The sequence below is a fragment of the Megachile rotundata genome, chromosome 5 (genome assembly GCF_050947335.1).
Source record: "Megachile rotundata isolate GNS110a chromosome 5, iyMegRotu1, whole genome shotgun sequence".
Taxonomy (NCBI): Eukaryota; Metazoa; Arthropoda; class Insecta; order Hymenoptera; family Megachilidae; genus Megachile; species Megachile rotundata.
The window spans coordinates 3,432,752-3,454,647 of NC_134987.1; the positions used below are offsets into that span (position 1 = coordinate 3,432,752).

Here is a 21,896-nt window from a genome sequence, read left to right on the forward strand (position 1 = left end):
GTGGTGGGCCTGTCCCGGACTGTATGGGGGTGACGGACAGACCACTTTGACCGGGGTCACGTGTGCCTTTTGTGAAAGAGCTTTCCTTATTCTGCACCAGTTGAGGGAAAGCCAGTCTGTCACCGTTCCTCGTTCGAGAGATAACTTTTAAAATATAGATACCTCCTGACTATAAAGACTTAGTTGTTATTCAGAAACCTCCCTACAAGTGTTAAGTTTCAATTTTTAATGCCACATTTTGCAATAATTTCAATTAGGAAATTATGTCTTTCTATTTTTGGAATAATTTCATTTCTGGTAGCCTAATAATTTACTTATTATATTACTCCGATGTTTCCCGCTAAAGGACACGGTAGTTTGTTGCGCTGTAAAATCGCGCTTGTATAAAGTTCGTCGTTAAAATAGTGAGTCGGTTCGTTGGTTTGACACCAACAAAGTCTCTTGCCACCCCCTCAACTTGCTGTCTCGGCCAGGTCTTTCTTGTCTCGCTCCCAAGCCGCGACTATAAATCTCGAAAGTTTAAAAGTCATCGTCGGTCGTGAGGCATGCAACTACGGAAGGCAAAAGTTGCTTGGCGAAGCACGGCAGCTGCGCCACTCTGTTGTAACGTTAAGTGCATAATAATTAATGAGATAAAGTTGAAACGACAGCGGCGTTGATAATTTTGTTTCCTATTTGTGTTCATTATCCGGTATCGTTCGGTATAATGGCCCAGAATACCGCGACACCGAAGCTTCGGTAATTTTGTTTTTCGCGGTTTAGCCTTTGGCTTTGGTGTTCGCTGTGCGGCTATTATTCGATCGGCGCGAGTGTTAATTAACGATTTGCTCTCTAAACACCCGCATTTTCGAGAAATCCCTCTTAAAATCATTATTATCTTTATTGCCCCATGAAATTGGTAAATATTCACAGATTTATATTTTTACCGTCGTTTCTTTCGTTCCCATTTTCTTATATTTTTACTGTCCTGACAATTGTTTCTTCCTCTTTTTGTGTCTACACAATTCTGACAATTTTTTCTTTCCCTTTTTATGTTTATACAATCTTACAATTCTTTTTTTCTCTTTTTATGTCTATACAATTCTGACAATTCTTTCTTTTCCTTTTTATGTTTATACAATCTGACAATTCTTTCTTTTCCATGTTGCACTCTTACAATCGTGAAAGTTCTTTCTTTTCCACTTCATGTTGTTACGGTCGTAATTTTTCTTTATCCATTTTTATGCAGATTTTCTGTCCACTATTTCTCCAGCGGTAATTTATGTGTATTAAAATGCAATACTCATTTTCTAAAATATTTTATATACGGAATTCTAATTATTTTCCTTTTTCTTCTTTATTCCGTTAAAGAAATAAGAATATTTTGAAAACATTAAACTTTGAACTACTTGTTCTAATTAAGATGGAAGACCGATTAATTATGCTAAAAGTAAAATGTTCATTATATCAAAAACAAACTTCACGAATTTCGTTCCAACTATGTATATACAATCCATAATTTAATGTTTGCCTTTTTTATAATGAGCTTTAAAATCGGATATCCTTTTGATAGCTTGTTTTAAAGCTCTAATGCATACTCACAATGACAATGTCTCTATCTTTATGTAGATTAAACTATAATCTTTTTTTTCCAGAAGTTAACAGATTTAGCTCTTATATAAAATAGGTGAACAAAATATCACAATAGAAATATTAATAATAATACAATTATATGATCTATTTATATAAATATTCTCAATAATTATTTCGTACTTCGTACTTCAAAGTACAAATTATTTGGTACTTCAAAGAATTAAATTAAATGTAAATAGCATAGTGAATCCTCTTCTCTAAAAGCAAATGAAGTTTTTCATTTCTAATATTCGTATTCCGAACGTTTAATTATTCCGTATAGAAATATTTTTAATTTCGGTAATTTCAGTTTTACTTTATTTTGGTCGAATATATTCGCTATCACCAAAAAATAATTAAGTATACAGGTGTACATTTTCAAAGAATCAAATAAAGTACCTAAAAAATTAAATGCAACAACAGATTAAACCTTTAAATTTTACGTTTTTATATTAATTATTTTTGGACTGATAGTGAAAAAATAAAGATTTTAATTAGAATAAGGCACGATGTTTTTTTATTTTTATTATATTTTATAAAAACATATTGTGATACTCCAGTTGTCTAAAAAAATGTTTTAATCAAATTCATCGAAATGTTGTTTTTTTTCAAAATTAAATTGAACAGGGCAAGTCAATTTTATTACATTCTTTTATAAATTTTATATAACTCTTTTAATCAAACTATTTTCTGTATACACTTCTATAACGTATACTATTCTATCGTACTCTTTTCCTATGATTTTATTTAGGTACACTTTTTCACATCTTATTTCAATTTTCATTATATAAGAATCTAAATTATCATTGTTCAACATATTTATTTTTACCTAAATTCTGTACTGATTTTACTTTAGTAGACCATTCCTTTTATCGGAGGCAAGGTTCCAAGATATTATTTGCATCGCATTTCGTTTGCTGGTCTCCGCTTCCTTCAAAATACCAATTCAGTTGTCAATTTCCGTCCCATCATCAATATCTGCATAAGGGTCTGCAGTATATTTTAAAATATTTAACTTGTTAATTTCGACCACGGTCTACCCTATTCAATTCCCTGGGTGTTATTCAGCGTATGACGAGCGGTACTAGAAATAATAATTGGAGACGAAGCGATGGTTCAACTTGTTACGAGCTCGTCACTGAATACAGGCAGAAACATGGTTCAGATGAGACACATTTGCTTCAATTTTTTTTTTTTCCATTTCGTGCCGCTGTACTCAGATCGAACGCTTAAGCGCTTTCATCGTCCTCGTAATGAGATCTGCGCGTGAGCGCACAGACCTCTTAAAACGAATATCGTTACAAGCCGATTTCGAGTACGCTTGGCTAGATAAAAATGTTTGTTAATCCGACGACTTTATAAGCATGTATCATGCTTTCGAGTATTCGTCCTGCGTGTGCGTAGTATCAAAATTCATATTCATTTAAAATAAATACCTTTTTGAAATACTATTTCGGTTCGCTACTTTGAGTATCAGAAATTTTAATTGTTTTGAGCATCGAATTTGACTAGTTTGTCAACTAAATGACAGACTACTTGTTCGCTGATTATTTTTATTTTTATGAAGAAAACGTGCTTTACAGTAATCGGTCTCATCTTTAGAAACTTTTTTATACTAACGTCTCAAGTGAAATTCATAATTCATCCCCAAACCACGAAAGCAATTTCAATTCCCACATCAACAATACATTTTTTTATTCTTGTATTGAATTAAGAAAGGTAGAATCGTTTGCAGTTTCATTTTTCATTACTTTCAGTTTCGTACAATCATACTCTATAATATAAAATCATAACGTAACGGTGTTACGCGTAGCGCTGTTATGGTTAGGTTAGGTTAGGTTAGGTTACATCTGTCACGGTCATATTGTGCTCAATAGTATAAAATCATAGCGTAATGTTGTCACGCCTAACGCAAACCTCTACATTCCACAGTCCACGGTCCACCCACCATGTCAATTTAGCAGCGCATTCACACGAAATAGGCGCGAAGTGCATTGGGGGGTTGGGCTACGAAGCGGCCAGGGGGCACAGCTCCCTAGTATCTTTTAATGAACATAGTAATGTTAGTGTCAAAACATATTGGATTAGTTATGTCTTTTTTTTAATTAAATTACGTCTAGAAATAAAATAATAATGTTTTAAGATGAAATAGTTATGAAGTAATATTTTATTTTAAAATATAAATAATTATAATGTGACATTTTGCTGTACAATGCAAATAATTATAAAGTAATATTTTACTCCCAAATATAAATAATTATGAAGTAATATTTTACTTCATAATGCAAATAATTGTCAAGTAATCTGTCCAGACTTATTATCAATAATTTCTCGACATTTTTCTCGCAAATTTCGTATTACCAGGGATTGAAACAATGTCAGAAATAACTGTGTTAATTCATTCAATAATTTGTATCATTTCAATGTATTTTTCTTGAAATGCATCGATTTTTATGTAATTATTTATCTAGTTTACATATTATCCATCATTTATTTACTTTAATAATTTAGTGTCAATGTAAATATAAGTGTTCATTAAATGTTCATACATCTAAGGTTAATACTACTAGAAAGATCAACTATCTGACTATACATAACAGTATTACACCTTTTTTTACAGTTTCATGTCAATCTATATTCATTGTATGCCGATGTGTTGATTAAAACAACAGTATATGCTATTTTAAACATATACGCATAATTTATTAAAATTTTGTAGAAACCGTTTTTGTCATAAAATTCTGTTGGTATGTTTTAGCATAATGAACAATAATAGTGTGGAACAACCGGATCCTGACAACATAAAAATGTTCGTGGGTCAGGTGCCACATGACATGGATGAAAATGACCTAAGGAAACTGTTCGAAGAGTTTGGCCGTGTGCATCAGATAAACATCTTACGGGATAAGATCACCGGAAGTCATAGAGGTAAGTGTTGAAACGGCAATAACCTCGCTTTATGTATTCATGAATCACCTATTCTCGTGGTGACTATTAAACAACTGCTTCGAGATAGTCGATAAACCGATACAACGACGCAGTATCTACAAACTAGATACTAGCCTTGGGTGCAATAAGAAATATTATTCATAATGTAAAAGTTTTAGTAAGTTTCATACAGAGTATGAGTTTCAAAATTTGTTAAATCATAAATTCATAAGTCATATACTTGTTGAATGATAAATTTTTAAGTATTCATTATTTTTTAATAAAATAATGACTTATTTGTGAATAACAAACATAATTTATTGTTTAATATTTACGTTAATAAATTTAACATTATGTTCAATCTGAGGAAGATTTATGAAACAATTCTCTGTGCAAAATCACTTTATAGTCGGCACGAGGTTGTGTAGAATATGTTTCGTATCAAGACTATATGTAAAATTCTATATTTAGAAATTTCGAAGAAAATGGTACTACTGTTTATTCTGAAGATCCTAAATATCTATATTTTTAAATTTCCAAATTTCTGGATTTACAAATTGTCAAATTCTTAAATTTAAATTAAAAAGTTTCTAGGTTTCGAAATTGTCAGATTTTTAAGTTCTTAATTCTGAAATTCAAAAGCTCTTAAATTTGCAAATTTCTAAATTTTTAAAATTGTCAAAATTGCAAATTGTGAAATTCCCAAATTTCTAGACTTCGAAATTTTCAAATTTCTAAATCTTAATTTACAATAATTTAGCCTATAATTTTTTAAACTTTTAAGTTCTTAAATTTTCTAATTCTCAAATTGCTAAGTTTTTAGATTCTGAAATTTTTTGATTCTAAAATTCTCAATTTTTCATATTTTAATATTCTTAAATTTCAAAATTTAGAAATTTTCAAATTGCCAAACTTCCAGATTTTCAAATAGTCAAATTTCCAAATTCTCAAATTGTCCAATTGCCAGATTTTTAAATTCTCAAATTTCTGGATTCCTGAATTTCCAAATTTTCTAATTTTTTTATTTAAGGTCTTCCAAATTACCAAATTTTCATATAGTTGTATTATCAAGTTTCCAAATTTCGAAAGTGCTAAATTCCTTGCATGACAATTTTCAAAATTTCAACTTCTCAAATTTCGACATACAATGAATACATATATGTATATTCATCATAATGTATAATCAATTATGTATACGTGTAACATTATATGTGTAACTTATACCCGTTTGCATGCTTCTACACATACATGTGTATTTTAAAAATATATTAACACTTTAACGACCGCTCACACAACACGTGTGTGATAGCCGGAACAACCGTTAACGACCGCTCACACAACATGTGTGTGATGCTACCGCCGAAGGTTGTTGTCCAGTGCCACACTTTCTGTGTGATAATTTATGAAAGTAAACAAGTGTGGATATTGCTATTGGCTTCGTATTTCATCGCTACGTCTTTGATTTTAGGTAATTATTGCCTATTTTTAATTTTACATTTTACACTACAGTGGTGTACCATGTAAATTATGGAGCAAATGTCGGCGCTCTACGAAATATTAAATTTGTTGTTAAATTGTTATCGTTTTTTGTTTTATGTTAACTTTTTCGTGAATTTAATAAAGTTCTTTTAAATTAATTCTTTAAAAATACTGCCGGCCCCTGGCGACGTTTGACTGCGTAGACGTGCGGTCGTTAAAGTGTTAATATTTACACGGGAAAATTTAATTTAACGTTCATTAATATTTTTTAATTTCCTCTTAAATATTAAATATGACATTTAATAATTAAATGATGTGTTTAATTTTTTCAAAATTCATCTTAACAGCTCTGAATTTTTATGCATTACTTAAATTTTTTATCTACACGTTTATAGTCAACACAAGAATCTTTTCGCCAACGTGAATATGTCCCCTAGGGAACCCTATCGACTTTCGTTCTGCACATACTGCACTTTATCGAAATGTTATATAGGGTGTATCCCGATACGATATTCATGAGTTTTGTCCCGCTTCTAATAATCTGTCAGAAACAGGTGATAAATATGATACATGATACATAAATACATTTACTATCGACAAATAAGGAGACACTGTTTCACACAAACTGATATTTTATTAATTAATTCATGTATTTACAGAGTAAGTCCTTTTATAGAAAAAAAAATATAATGCAGGAGAAAAAGGTTAAACATGTCTTACATATTTAGACCACTTAGAACAATGAGAATAGAAATTAAAGTTTAAATGAAAAAATAAAAATGATATAGAGAAGAAATATAATATAACATAATATAAGAATAACTTATGATCAAATTGCATGACTTCAACTTTTATTTTTATCGTTTCGAAAAATTTGTAATTGCTTACAACTTTTTATTTGAAAAAGTACCTTTTATATGAATAAATTATAATTCCTTTTTACTTACAAGTGATAGTAACTTTGTGTTCCAAAGAGTTAAAAGCAGTGAAAATTTTCTTCTGAAAGATAAAATACTCTTTTTTCGTACTTCTTCGTTTCAAGATCGTCTGATAAAATGACGTACAGTTATTCTAGTATTGTATGCATGTATCTACGCGTTGATTAAACGTGTATTTCGATTGAATCACGAGCACGTTGAATGAAGGCCGCGTTAATTTAATTACGTGATTCTTTTTACCATTCCGGCAATTAAACGCGTCGGAATATTGAATAACGAGCCGAATTTTCATTAACCCGCACGGGATACTTTAATCTTTTCGCACTTCTATTAACTACGCCGTTCTCGATAATCGGACAAAATTGAATTGTCCTGAAGCTTCTGTTTTTAAACCTTCCACCATCTAGAGTTCTTCATAGAAAAATTCTCCGTTGAATATTTTCTTTGATACGTTTAGTAGTATTCGTAGCTCTCAATTGGTGGGACACTAAATTGGAATACTAAACTTTGGAAATTGAACAACATACAAATATGAAAAAGTAGGGTTCGAAACTTTCAAACATTTGTGAGATAGAAAATTTGAAAATTTAAATGTTTTAAGTATTTGAAAATTCAAACTCTTAAATATTTGAGAATTTATACGTTTCGACATTTGAGAGTTTGGAAATTTTGAGACTTGGGAATTTGGGATTTGGGAAAATTGGAGTTTAGAAATTTAAAAATCTGCGAGTTTTGGAACTTAGGAATGTGGAGCTTTAGAATGTTAGTAATTTTAGAGTGTAGAACTTTAGAACTTTAGAATTTGAGAATTTAGGGATACGATAATTTGGGAATTCATAAGGCATAAGGCTAAATTCAGAAATGCGAGAGTTCAGATATTTGGAGGTTTGAGAACCGACCAATTTTGCAGTTTAGAAATTGTGTAATTTAAGAATTTATGGATTTAAATATTCGAAAATTTTGAAATTTAGTAATTTTGGGATTACGGAATTTAGGCATTTGGCAATTTAAGAATTAGTAAATTTGAAAATTTATTTATTCTTCTAGATCTGAAGGACAGTCGAAACTTAAAAATCTTATTTCAAAGACAAAATGTGTATGAGTTTAATTAATTGAAATGAACTAATTCTTTTAAAGTCTTATAATGTTAAGAACTGTAAGGAAGAAATACAGAAGGTTATTCGTATTTATTGTGAACTGGTTCTGCGATAATTCGATATAATTTAGGTGTTTGCATCAATATACTAGTGTTGAGAGGAGCCACTTTAACTCCTTCAGATATAGAGGAAATAATTTATGAAGTAATTGTTAGTTGAGGAAGTAATTTCTGATTTGGAGTACCTTGAGACCCAAAAGTTGTCTGCTTTATGTTTTTGAGAGGAACAACTTGAGAAAAAACTACATGGTAAACACATGCTTTATTTCTGAAGTCGAAAAATGCTAGGATCTGCTGTAGGTTGTAGAAGTATCTGACATTACACACGATTTGCAATTATTATTAATTACATTCACCTAGTGAATATTGTACTTATTGTATATTAGATAAAAAGAATATCAAAGAAAAGTACTTATCACTTTAATAACTTATCAACGCATTAATCAGTTCTTGGGACATGAAAAATGATTCTGTCAACACGTTACTCAAGGTACTTTTGTCTACCGTTGAATTAATCTGAATGTTATTTAAGTACATTCCCCTTAAGAGAGAATAATTGTTAAAGAAAAAGCAACAGTAGCTGCGTGAATATTATTTTCTTATTTTTATTAATAATCGCGTACTGATCAGTTTTTGTTTGAACACATTTTGAATCTTGCAAAAAAATTTACGGAAAAAACTTATCTATTGTTTTCTGTGTTACAACCTAACTGCTATAACCTACTTTACAATTTTAAACTTTATATTTATTTTTTTACTTCCATTTTGTATTTGTAAACGAAAATCTACAGTAATTTCTTTAACTCTGCTTTTTATTTTTAAACGAAATTGTCTACTTACTTTTCTAACTATTACATAAAAGTAACAATAAGATCAAAAATGAATTAATCTAGTATACATATATTCTAATTTTTTCTATACTATTATAATGTGGTGCATAAAAATAAACATGCTCAATAAAACTTTCAAGAGTGCGTAGATTCAAATACAATATTAGAAGAATGAAATGAAAGTATTTTAAATCTAACTGCATAAATATTTTTTTATAAAAAGTAATGAAATGTACCGTTCCGTTGAAAAGTAAAAGATGATTCACTTAAAAGTTAATCTAATATTATTCACGTCCACATTCGAAGCAGAATAAACGTCAAATGATGCCGTATTTAAAAACGTTTCATTTTATTTAATTCTGTTATATTTCATATCATGTGAAACAGCCGCAACGTATGAACCGCGCGGTATACCTCGATCCGTTTAAACTTTAACAGGTTCGTTTTTTTAGCAAATCGATGGCGAAAAGAACCATCGAAATCAAGTGTCGAACAACACGCGCCGCCATCAAAGCCACTTACGATCACGAGTCCTTATCGATAAGATCTTTATCGGTTTAAAGGTCGTGTGTGCGCAACAAAGCCGAAAAAATCGATTTTCACAATCAGCTAGGAAAAAAAAATGATGAACGGAGGTACCGGAACTTTTGCGGCACTGTTGGCGTTGAAACTGGTCTGTATAACAAGCGCGAATGGATGTGGAAAGAGAGAAAGAGGTCGGAAAATGGACGGCATTTACGATGGCAGGAAGGGCGATAAAACGTTGCGACACGATTGTACAGCGAGATTAAAGCAGCCTTCGGTGCAGTTGCGCACCACGGGCATAATTCCAGAATAAAATAATTCCACTGTCCGAGGTGGACAAATCGAACGATTTCAGAAACTTTGCGGATGATGAATCACAGTGTCCTTATTACATTTGAATGCTTCCGGTCATTCCTTTCCTTCGTCGCATTTGTTCAGTTCCATTAAACAAAAGGTGATAAGTAGAGTTATGTCAGAGCACGAAAGAAATACATACATATGTAAGAAAATGACGGGCTATGAAATATGTGGGATATACACGAAGGATAGCAGGATTGTATTGTTATTCAGATGAGGCTTTTATGACTGTAATTTAGCAAGCAAGTGTTACGGTTGATCAGATTCGTGCATCACGAGATGCTTGGAACTTCTTAAATTTTTATAATTCCAGACTACCAAATTTTTAGATTTATAAAACTTTCAAATTTTGAAGTTATATTTCTAAATTTATCAACCTTGAAGTTTTTAAATAGTTAAATTTCTAATTCTTCAGATTTCTAAATAACCAACTTACCACATTCTTACATTTTCACATTTCCGATTTTCAAAATTTAAAAATTCTCATATGCCTCAATTTTTGAATCTCTAAATTCCTGCATTCCCAAATTTCACAAGATCGAATTTTTCAAATTCCCAATTTGTAAATATTTAAATCTACAGATTTTCAAATTTGTAATTTCCATATTTCAGAGTTCTTAAATTTCCGATTCTTAAATACTTAAATAATATGTGCTAAATTCTGCAGTGACCAATGTCAACTTTCAAAATTCCCAAATACCCAAATCTTGCAAAGACCGAATTTTATAATTTCCAGATTACTTCCTCCCCAAATCTCTATATTCCACAATTTCTAGATCATTAAGTGTCCAAATATTTAAGTCCAAATTTGTCAAATGCGTAAATTCCACAAAATTCTAAAATTTCTGGGTCATTAACTTGTCAAGTTCCTAAATCTCCAAAACTCCATATTTTAAAATTCTATGATTTCTATATCACTTGTGTTCCAAATTCCTAGATAACCAAATTCTATAATTTCTAGATTACAATTCTTAAATTCTACAATTTTCAGAACACCAGCTCCCCAAATTCTTAAAATCCCAAATTCTACAGTTTCCAGATCACAAACTTTCTAATTCCCCAAATCTTGAAATTCTACAATTTCCTGATCGCAAACTCCCCATATTCCTGAACCTCCGAATTCTCCAGTTTCCAGATCGCGCCTTTCCAAATTCCTACATTTGCAAATCCCCGAATCCTTAAAACCCAAAATATCCAAATTCATAATTGTATAACAATTCAAATTCTACAACTTTGAAGTCCTCAAATCCGCATAACTCAAAATTCTCCCTAAATTGCCAAATTTTCTAATCCTTAAATCATAAATTTTCACAGACTAAATTGTCATATTCTTTTTCTATCCGTAATAAACATAGAACTTCTACTTTTAACACACATGACAACTACTCCTACAATTAATTTTTTAAATTGCTATAGAGTTTGAATTGCAGTAAATTACCATAGTTTTTTCAAAATTGTAAACTGTGAATTCATGATAGTTATCAATTAACGAGAATTTATTTACGATAAAAGATCGCTCCAGTGCGATTCAAACTTTTTAGCTCTCGAACTGCTTCTCAAAATAACAGCAATTTATAACGTGGTATTAAAATTTGAATTTCTCTCGAGAATCTCTTCAAACTTTGTTGACATTTTTATTTCGTGATCAGAGCAGAGAGCTTTTAACTGCTCGATGATTTTGATTGCGCTCTTGATTCAGGTACAGATAATTATATGATATTTATAAACGTTATTATCAAATGAGAAATCGACGATTAATAAAATGTACTTTTTTACGCAAATATGGCATTGTTACATTTGTTGTTAAATATGCATGTTACGTATACACAGAATATGCATTTTATTTGCGCATATCTGAAGCCAGCAGAACAAATGTGTCATGCAGGATATGTAAAATAAAATCTACATTTAACTATACAATGTGGGACAATATGTACTTGGAACATTTACATTACTTGGAATAATGTTCAAAAGTATTATATATAAAACTTACAAGGAAATATATCGAACCGGAACACACCGATTTTAACGAAACTTATGTGAAAGATAGCTCTCAAAAAAATATTTGACATGTATTTTTTTTGTCGGCCATCGTTCGCATTGAAGGGGTGAAAATAGCCCGCGAAGTTGGAGGTTGAAATCATATTTTTGGAAATATCTCCGGAATTAAAGAAGATAACTGGATTTTTATTTTTGTAACTTGTTGGTCTTTAAATAGGGAACTTTTGTGGGTAAAAAAATTTCAATAAACTTTATTTTTTTAATAATATTTTGAAAATTTATAATTTTTGTTTAAATTTTTGCACTAAATGTTGATCTATTTTTTGCAATTTCGTGTACGTAAACTATGGACAAAAATAGAGGATACGTGTTTTTGGAATTTGTTGTTTGTTGCAATGTTTATTAGATATATAATTTAAAATCACCTTCTGTGATGAGGGACAATCAGCATTTTTATTAAAAATATCATTATTTTTACAATCTTTTAGAATATTTTAGACATTTTATACCTCTTCATATGCCGTTAATTGATTTCTGAATAATTATTGTAAGCATGTATGAGCGTGACGCGGTTATAATCATCAAGGAACATAGACTTTTATGGCCAATATTGTTAAAAAGAATTTAATTTAATTCTGTTTTCTTAGTTTCTTAAAAAATCCCAATGTTTCCAAAAGTTCTAAATATTTTATTTAGATTGAAGCCTTTACGCCTGTAAAAGTATAAAATCAGTATTGGCCGTAAAAGTCATCTCTACATTTTTGTGAAAGTGAAATTATATATTTTTGTTACGTAGATCGACTGTTTGAAACATACGAACCTAAAAGAAAATAATACATAACATTTATTACTAATAATTTATGAAATAGTTCACGTTTTTATATTTTTATATACCTTCTATTTAAAATTAAAATATCTTACAATTGTTAATTTTTTGTTTCATTTTAATTTAATATTTTGCTATGTACAATGTTTCCGAGAATCGGTCTCTGTAAAAGTGATGTATAACTCTATCGATAAAAAAAAGAGAATATAAATGTACCATTTCTTTGAACGAAACTGCATTCATATTTGTTTTGCATGGACCGATTTTTGGGGGCGAAAATATTAAAGTGCAATATGAAAGAATCAACAGATCGTACAATATTTTGAAATTAAAAGGTGAAATATTTCATACAAAAATTTGAAATGTTTCATAAATTGTTCATTTTTTTATATCATACTTTAATTACTTTCATACGTGCATGCAATCCAAATGTAAAAATATGATTTTCTTTTTTGCAGAATTTAAGCTTTCACAGAGGTTTAGTTTTAAAACAAATGTAATTTTATTCACTTTTATCAGCAACTTCATTCAATTTCAATGTTAACAACTGTGAAATTTAGTGAAATTGACAGAATTAGATACTTTTGAAAAATAGTGACATTTTAAATAAATATTTGACACTTCAGTATTGATTACAAATCGTAAGCCTTAAAAAATCAAATAAATGGTTGCATATTCAATAATTAGTATTAACAATTAGGGGTGGCTGGAAAGTTGATTTTGGAAGAAAAGTTTATATAAACTATTGAGATATAAGTAATTTTGTGTGCTACGCATGAGTATGTATGTGTGTGTGTGTGTGCAGCGCTGCAAGATCGGACACGTTTGCGAAAAACAAATGAATTTTGGGTTTGCAATATGTCGTACGGTTACGATGAAGAGACGTTTTGCTGCGGTGCGCGTTATCGGCGTTTATAGTAAAAATCCTTAATTATAATTAAATAAACTACTATTATTTTGTTCATAAAGTATATGTATTAAGAGTGTACAAGTGTATTTACTTTTATTGAGAAAGTAACCTTTCATTTAACATAAATCAAACTATTACTATAAACTGATATTATGAGAATGGAAACTAATAATGTAATAATCATTTTCAATAGATTTTGTATGTTACACAAAACTTTCTATGACTGTCTCAACTGTTTTAGCCAAAGTTAAAATAACTCTTATTAAAGTAAGAAATTGTGTTATAATCAAGTGTATATTTAGTGTATTATAATTAAGTATATTAATAGTATATAATAAGTATATACTTAATTATAATTAAGTATATTTTTGTATATATTCTTAGAAGAATATATTTCCAAATATTCCGTACATAATCTTCATATTTTGAATTTTCGGATCTGAGAACTTGCTTTGGCAAATTTAAAAATTGATATATAATTGGCGAATAGTATTACCCAAACTAGGTAATAGTATAATTTTTAACAAAAGAAAAATTAAATTTTATAACTAATATGAGACACATTAGAAGTTGTTACATTTACAAAAATGTAAAATGTTTTGTGCCACGTCACCCATGAATTCAGGATGGTTTGAAGAAAAAAGAAATGAAATATGACAAAAACTATGAGAGCATTTTTACATTTTTAGATTGAAAATGAACAGCAAAAAGTTAGGTTGTAATCAGGACATGCTTTTCATATTCATAAAATTCTATAACTTTGAATTTTTGGGTCCGAGATATTTCCTTAGCAAGTTTCGAAGTTGATATATCATTGGTATATGTATACATCATCCAATATAGAAGAGGCTGATCAAGATTGATACATTCTGGACAAGAAAGATCGTATAAACGAAACTAACAATAAATAATATTTCAATGACTCTTTGTACATTTAGATTCTTTGTAGATTCAGAATTATATTCCTGAACAAACACTAGGTTGAATTTTTTAAACTGATACGAGAATCATGTTAAAAAGATATTATTTTATAACTCATGTAAAATGTCTGAAACCTTTCTACCTATGGCAGCATTGATGTGAAGTAATGGTTGGTATGAAATGTAAATATGGTTTCTTTTACGCAAGAGTTATAATTGTTTTTTCGTTTCTTTATCGTAACACATTCTGCGTAGCACCTTGTTTGATATTTAGAAAAATTGGTACAAAATAGTACAAATTTTCTCCATAATTTATTTGCAAAATATAGGTTCGGTTCAGTTAAATTACCTCGGCTAAATATGATGTATTTTAAAATATGTTCTTTTATTATTTCGTTAAATTTTGTAAAATGATATATGCACTAGGTGTATGAATACATTTTTCTTTTGTATAATCAGCGCCGTTATACAGAATATTTTATTATTCTTTTGAAGTTTATATTCATACGTAAACTTATTGTAGAATAGAAAAATTTTGCGGTAATACAAATGCTATGTGCAAATACAAATGTAATATTATAAATTAGTAGCATGCATGGTGGCACTTAATAAACAGCACATAGAATCTGTTACCAGTAATTTAAAAGCAGTGATTTCGATTTTGTATATCAATTACATGGTTTGTCATGGATTAACCATCATTTGTATATCAATAATGATTCAAAAAATTCGAGAAAGGATTGCAAATCAGTTTTGTTTTTGCTCGAAGAAATTCTCTTTCACTTGGATTATTGACCAGACATAACTCCTTTGGGTTATCATTTATTTAGTATCGTTATGACATCATCCGACAGACTTAGGGGAAATATGGCATGAAAGAGACACCACAAATATTTCAAGGCTGAAATATCTGACCTCAACAATGATTTTTTTATATTGCAAGATTCGTATATGTACAATACCGTTCAGCTTAAAGTTATCATCATTTTAAACGTAACTGGAATACGAGGTGTGACACAAAAGTAACGAGACTGGTCCAATAAATCATTGTACCTGTAGAATCAGTTCTCCGTGACATTATCACCTTCAAAGTAGTCCCCTTCAGCATTCACACACTTATGCATTCGACGCTGCCATTGCTGGTAACAATTCTGGAACGAGGTTTTTGAAAGTCCTTTCGGGAGATTCTCCGTTTTTGCCTGAACCTCTTCAACTGAGGTGAAATAGGTTCCCTTTAAGCAAAATTTAACTTTAGGAAATAAAAAAAAGTCGCATGGATCCAAATCAGGTGAATAAGGAGGATGCCCCATCACAGTAATATTTTTGCTGGTCAGAAACTGCTTGACAGACAGTGCCGTGTAAGCGGGTGCATCGTCCTGCTGCAACAGCCATCCATCGCTCCACAACTGTGGCCTTTTTTTCCTAATTTTTTCACTAAATCTTTTTAGTACTTCAATGTAATAGTGTTGGTTAACAGTCTGATCACTGGGAAACCACTCAATCATTACAATTCCATTAATGTCGAATTTTGATTTTGACATGCCTCTTTTTTTGGGTTTTGGGGATCCTGAAGATTTCCACTGCATCGACTGGCACTTACTTTGTGGGTCATAGGTAAAACTCCATGTCTCATCACATGTTACAACAAATTTCAACAAATTTTACAAGAAACTTGATGTTTATTCGCTGTTCGGTTTTTACGTTAGACATTTTTCCGGCAAAATGCAGTTGCACGTGTTCACTAAATAACGCAATACTTCCAAATGGTATGACCGATTTAATCGAAATTTGCAACATGGATAAAGGAGGTATGTGGGATGATGCCACAAAAACAATTGCTGTCAATTCCATTGTTTTTTCAAGTTACAGACCTAGTCTCGTTACTTTTGTGTCACACCTCGTATACTATTAATTTTTTTCGATATCATAAGTGGCAGTGTTTTGATTGTTTGTTATTATTCTACCAATTGTTGATTACATTTTCAATTAGCGCCAAAATTTTCATTGTTAGTATTCATTAGTTTCTTCATTACGACGTCTATGCAGGTATTTATATAAGATTAGTTTCGTAAAATTTCCTGCACCTTTCGACATCGTTTTTTTTAAATATTTTTACCACCAGCATTCGCTATTCAGAGAATCATTAAAAATTAAGTACAAAAATATGATATAGATACATGTACGTTATAAGAGTTTTATATTGTCTGAATATAAGTATCCCTCAAATAACACGATTAATTAATTCCATGTTATTCGAAACCTGGTTTTTCCTGTAACTGGGTTCTAAGAATTATACTAATCCTGAGATACTCTGTATATATTTCTACCATTACTACAAGAAACATAGAATAGGCATTAACCAATATAATTAAGTTTATCGAAGAAAAGCACGATATACATATATTTTGCTACTCAATGTTCCTAACGTAATATATGCGACTTCGTATAACTCGATTCTGTGTTGTTCGAAAGTTGTAATTTTTAATCGTGTAATTCACGACTTCCGAATAGCATCGTGTTGTTCGGGGGATGTCTGTGTAGAAGAAATTGAATAAAGTATGTATATGTTTCTTTACTCGTTTAGCCACCGGAATATTTCCTTAAACGAAAATTGAACGTATCAATACTTTTTTATCCCACTATAAGTACTCATGTAGGTAGCACACAAAAGGATCGATGCCCAGACAGCGGTGGTCGTCGCTCACGCTTCCACTGCCCTTTCTCGAGCTATTGATCGAAGAGGACTCCGTGTCCCTTGGACTCTTACGTCGTCTCGTATCTGCGTACTCGTTTGTCCTTATACGATTATCATAGGTTCATGGTGTTCGATGCATGTCTCTCAAAGACACAGAGGTCTTATGACAGTTACTGCCACCATGTCTTTACCATTTGCTGTCCCCTCTGTAACTTCTACTAATATTTTTAACTTCTGTTTTCCTGTTCTTTTGGAGCCTTTACTTCACTTCCTTCTTTGATATCTTTATAACTCTTTCGAACACCAAATATTTATTACTGTAAAAAAAAATCATGGCGTTGCGTTCTTTGCATTAAATTATGATTTTTCAGTTATATAAAATATCTCCGAAGTATTAGGTAGACAACCGAGTAGCTTTTTGCTACTTGTTAATTTTTTAAATTGATCAAAATAAATGAGATTAAGCTTCAAATTTAAATAGTTAGAACTAGGAAGGTGTTGTTATTGATTTTCCATTACAAATTCATTATAATATTTTTTTCTTTGTTAGTTTAAAAAATGTAAAATTAACAGTATGACACTTAGCTTCTTGTGAAGGTAGACAAATGGGTTGTTTAATTTTTTTTTATTATTTTTGGCGCCTGTAGAAGACTTTTGCATATCTTAATTATCAAGTAATATATATTAACTCTTTTTAGATATCACTAGATACTCTTATGAATCCTTTAGTTGACCAATATGTCGGTGGATACTCCTAAATATTGTTTACCCAGAGAACAATATCGTCGAAACATTAACAATTTTTTTAAAACATAGAAAACTTTATTAACCAATATTTTATTGCCTTTCTTGACAGTTTTGTAATTTGATTTTTCGAACCTATATGTAACGGAAATTCGATATAAAATTCCGATGCATTCGTAAATGAAATAATACGTTTTGCAAGAAGAGAATATCACATTTACCTCTCATATTGCAGTATGCATTTTGCAAATACTAATTTTATATTACTTTATTATTACGTTATGCTTTATTTTGGTAATATTCTATTCGTCGTTATCAGTTTGTAGGTATATTTCATTTGATAATATTCTATAATAATTTTGCACATTAATGCCTCGAATATTTTATGACAAGAATCGCCATATCGCGAGGTAAAATACCCATAAAATATCGGGAAAGAAAATTCATAAATGAGGACAGGAAGATATTAACGAAGTGGAGAAATATTTCGTTCCGGACAAAGAAAGGAAATATTCTGTCACCATAAAAGTATAACGATAGTCTTGTAATTGTTCTTTGCTACCGCATCACTTGCTGGAAAGTTTCTGGGTCGAGTACAGAAACAGAGGGCTTTATTCAGGAAACGTGATGCAACTGCTGGCTCGTTCATAAATCAATTATTGGTTACTGTTTAGAGCAGAGAAAATTGCTTACAGTCCGGTCGGCTTTATCTGAATGTCTCATTAATTATCCACGTTTTGCTCGCATTTGGTAATGGAAATTGAATTATCGCGTTCGATTTTAAGGTTGCCACTTTGCCCGCTTTCTGCTTCTCGTGCTCTTCATATATTATAGAATAACGAAAACGAACTGCGCAGCTAGAAATTATTTGGATAGCAGCACTGTCATTTCGTTTATTAAAAATTTTTCCGTTATATTTACATATTAATATCTTTCTTTGCGTATTATTTTATTTTTCATATACCTTGCATTTTAAGAGTTCAAAAACTTTTTAATTTACTTTAAGTACTTAACAGTTCTGTAATTCACTTTAAATACTTATATTAACAATTACTTATACATTTTTTCAACAACTTAATTTTTATGTTATGAGTATTTTATGAAGTCTAAATAAATTATACATTTAATTATTAATTAAATTATTAAAAGTTTCGCGATTTTCGTAATGAGTTTGTTGTTTCACGTTTAAACAATCTTGTTTTGCAATAGGATGTAATATTTGCAAGTGTCCAAAATTTATTACTTATAAGAACTATACAGAAAGTAATTATATATTAAATAATTAAGTATATTTAAGTTGAAATGAAGTTTCACTGATTCACTGTATATCCTATTATAATACATTATATTAAATTTATACATATATTTTTTGTTATAATTGTTATTTACGAATATAATTGATATTCACAGTGTTTATCGCTTCTGTTCTTGGTATGATTGAGTGTAAATTGATCTTAATGACCGATTTTTACCGCCATAATATGCGAAGTATAAAACGGTGCAGAAGAACAAATTAATTTGTATACAACAAGAAGCATTTAATTAATCGAGTGTACTCTAAATTAATTATTAATAACAGAATTAGAGTTTTTTTGATCGGTAACATATTTCAGTGAAAAGTTTCGAATTATAAAAGTGTGGTATTGCAATAGATCATTGATTGCGTGAAGTGCAGAAGTTCTGAGAACATTCGAAACAATTAATCTAGACGAATTGTAAACGTCACGTGCAGCTGCAAAATTGATGGTAGGCGGCGGGTTGAAATTCCTTTGCCACTGGGAAAATTTAACTTGATTACCTTGACGTAATGGCGAATTAATGTCTCGCTAGAGAGCCGTTCCAACTATCCGCACTTTTGATTGGAAACATAGTCCGATTCTTAATTGTCAATATTATGGTACCGCAGAGTGCGTACTGGGCGACCCAGTTTTTTATCGCTCAATTTTACCATCATTTTCCATACGTAAAAATAAGAAAAATATGTTATCAGAATCACTAAAAAATTAGGATTTTCAAGAATGATTGTTGTGACAATTATTGAAATAATAATAAATCCTCATAAATTTTTATTTTAATCAAACTTTTTATGAAGGAAAGCCAGCACTTTATTAAAAAGTTATAATAAAAGTATAAAATGACTTCGGGCTGCTTTGTTATTTGATACCACATACAGTGTGTCCCAGTTTTGTACGTAAAATTTTACCAGCATGTTTTATTGAAAGCTTTTGAGGAATATACGAAATTATAGACGACTTCCTCTTTCGATATCACCTACTAATAATTATCGACTTTCATATTCTTTTTGTAAATAATATATTCTAATAATGTTATAATACTGGGACACTCTGTGTGTGATATTGAACAACAAAGCAATCCAATCTCATTTCATATTTTTGTTATAACTATTTAATAAAGTGTGTGAAATCCATGCTGATCTCTTTTTTATTGTAATGAAGAGAATATATTAAAGTTCAACAGTAAAAAATTGGAACACCCGGTATATCTAGAGCGTGTACCAGCAGAAAAATATTCAGGCTATGATTTTTAGACTTCTGATAACGTGGTACTTTGGTCGTATTAGGTTCGTGCAAAGATAACTGCAGATTTCATCAATCAACTTTAAAACTGTATATCTAAGCTGAAAAGTATAATAAATCGTAATAAAAACCGTTAGAATATATTAATTTGTCTAGACTAGATCGTGACACTAATAATGGTTGGTTCTTATTTTTTCCGAGTTATTTACATCATCAACGTAAAAAATAGGTTTACAAATTTATTCCAATACAAATTAATTGCAACGTTGTTGGATTGGTTAAGTTTTTATATGTATTAAAAACTATATGAATTAGTATATGAATTACTATATGAAGATTACTATATGAATTACCACATACAATTTTTTATTTTATAAGAGATCATTTGAATTATATAATTTTACTTGTAGTTGTTGTTACAATCGGAATTAATGTAACAAAATAATAAATAATACACGTAAGTAATTAAACATAATAATAAAGTATTAAGACAATTTTTCGATCAGCGCCGCCGTACTCAAAAAATGTTCTTAAATATTTACTAGCATTTTATACAGGATCACCCTTGATTATCTTATTATTGGTAAAAGACGATCAAATATTTACAAAGAAATACTGTGTTCGTGGTTAAATTAAACAAACATCTCTTCAATGTTATTTTTTTTTCGGAAGAAAGATCGCTATTTGTGTTTTCAAAGTGAAATGATCCATTTTCCCATAAACACAAGTTCGATAAGTAAGAAGGTGAATTAAAATTGCTTTATCGAAGCAACTAATTTATTAAAATTTTTCGATTTCTAAATGGGACTATTGATTAAATTTTTTAAAATTACTAATCGCTATTACTTCAATTCACTTAAGCAACCTTTTCCTATATATTTTATATTTCGTGCACAATTTAATTTTCAAATCTATATATCATCGGTCTGCTGAAATAACAGTATAAGGAAAGTGACTGTTTGCAGAAATTTTGAAATTTAGTTGTAGCACAAAATTATTAAAAGCTATTAAATTATTTTTTATATGACGCTCTGATTATTATTAAAGGAAGAATTAAAATATATTTATTTTGTATTGAGTTTCTTTTATCTTATAATATAATTTTATTGAGAGTATTTATAACATTCTCATTTTAGATAAAAGTAACTCATATTTCAAACTAATATTATTGATATTTCGACTTCAATCTAAAACTACCGCCATGTAATGCGCACTTAATTTGAAATTAAAATCAAAGTAGAACAATAAATAAATAAATGATTACTCGTAAATCAACACATTCATTAATTTTTTATCGAAATAAAAATCCACACGAATTTTAAAAAAGTATCTGAACAAATCTTGGAATTTAAAGTAAAGAACTCATTTGGTTATTTGACCAGTTTTGGCGATAACAGTATTTGAGAAGTGTCATTCCAGTAAACCGATGACATAATAAC

The 21,896-nt window shown here is 30.0% G+C and overlaps 1 protein-coding gene across 21 annotated transcripts in view; it reads left to right on the top strand.

The window, feature by feature from the left end:
- The window catches only part of LOC100883744 (CUGBP Elav-like family member 1-A), a 1,238,863-nt gene that overhangs the window by 815,888 nt on the left and 401,079 nt on the right, over positions 1-21,896 (top strand). For 19 of the 21 annotated variants that reach the window (XM_076532024.1, XM_076532022.1, XM_076532021.1 and 16 more), the window contains one exon: positions 4,370-4,539. In XM_076532024.1, the coding sequence (XP_076388139.1) occupies positions 4,370-4,539 (170 nt within the window). Of the gene's footprint in view, positions 1-349; positions 899-3,530; positions 3,674-4,369; positions 4,540-21,896 lie in introns of those variants that run through there. The other 2 variants (XM_076532041.1, XM_076532039.1) reach the window with 2 other exon arrangements.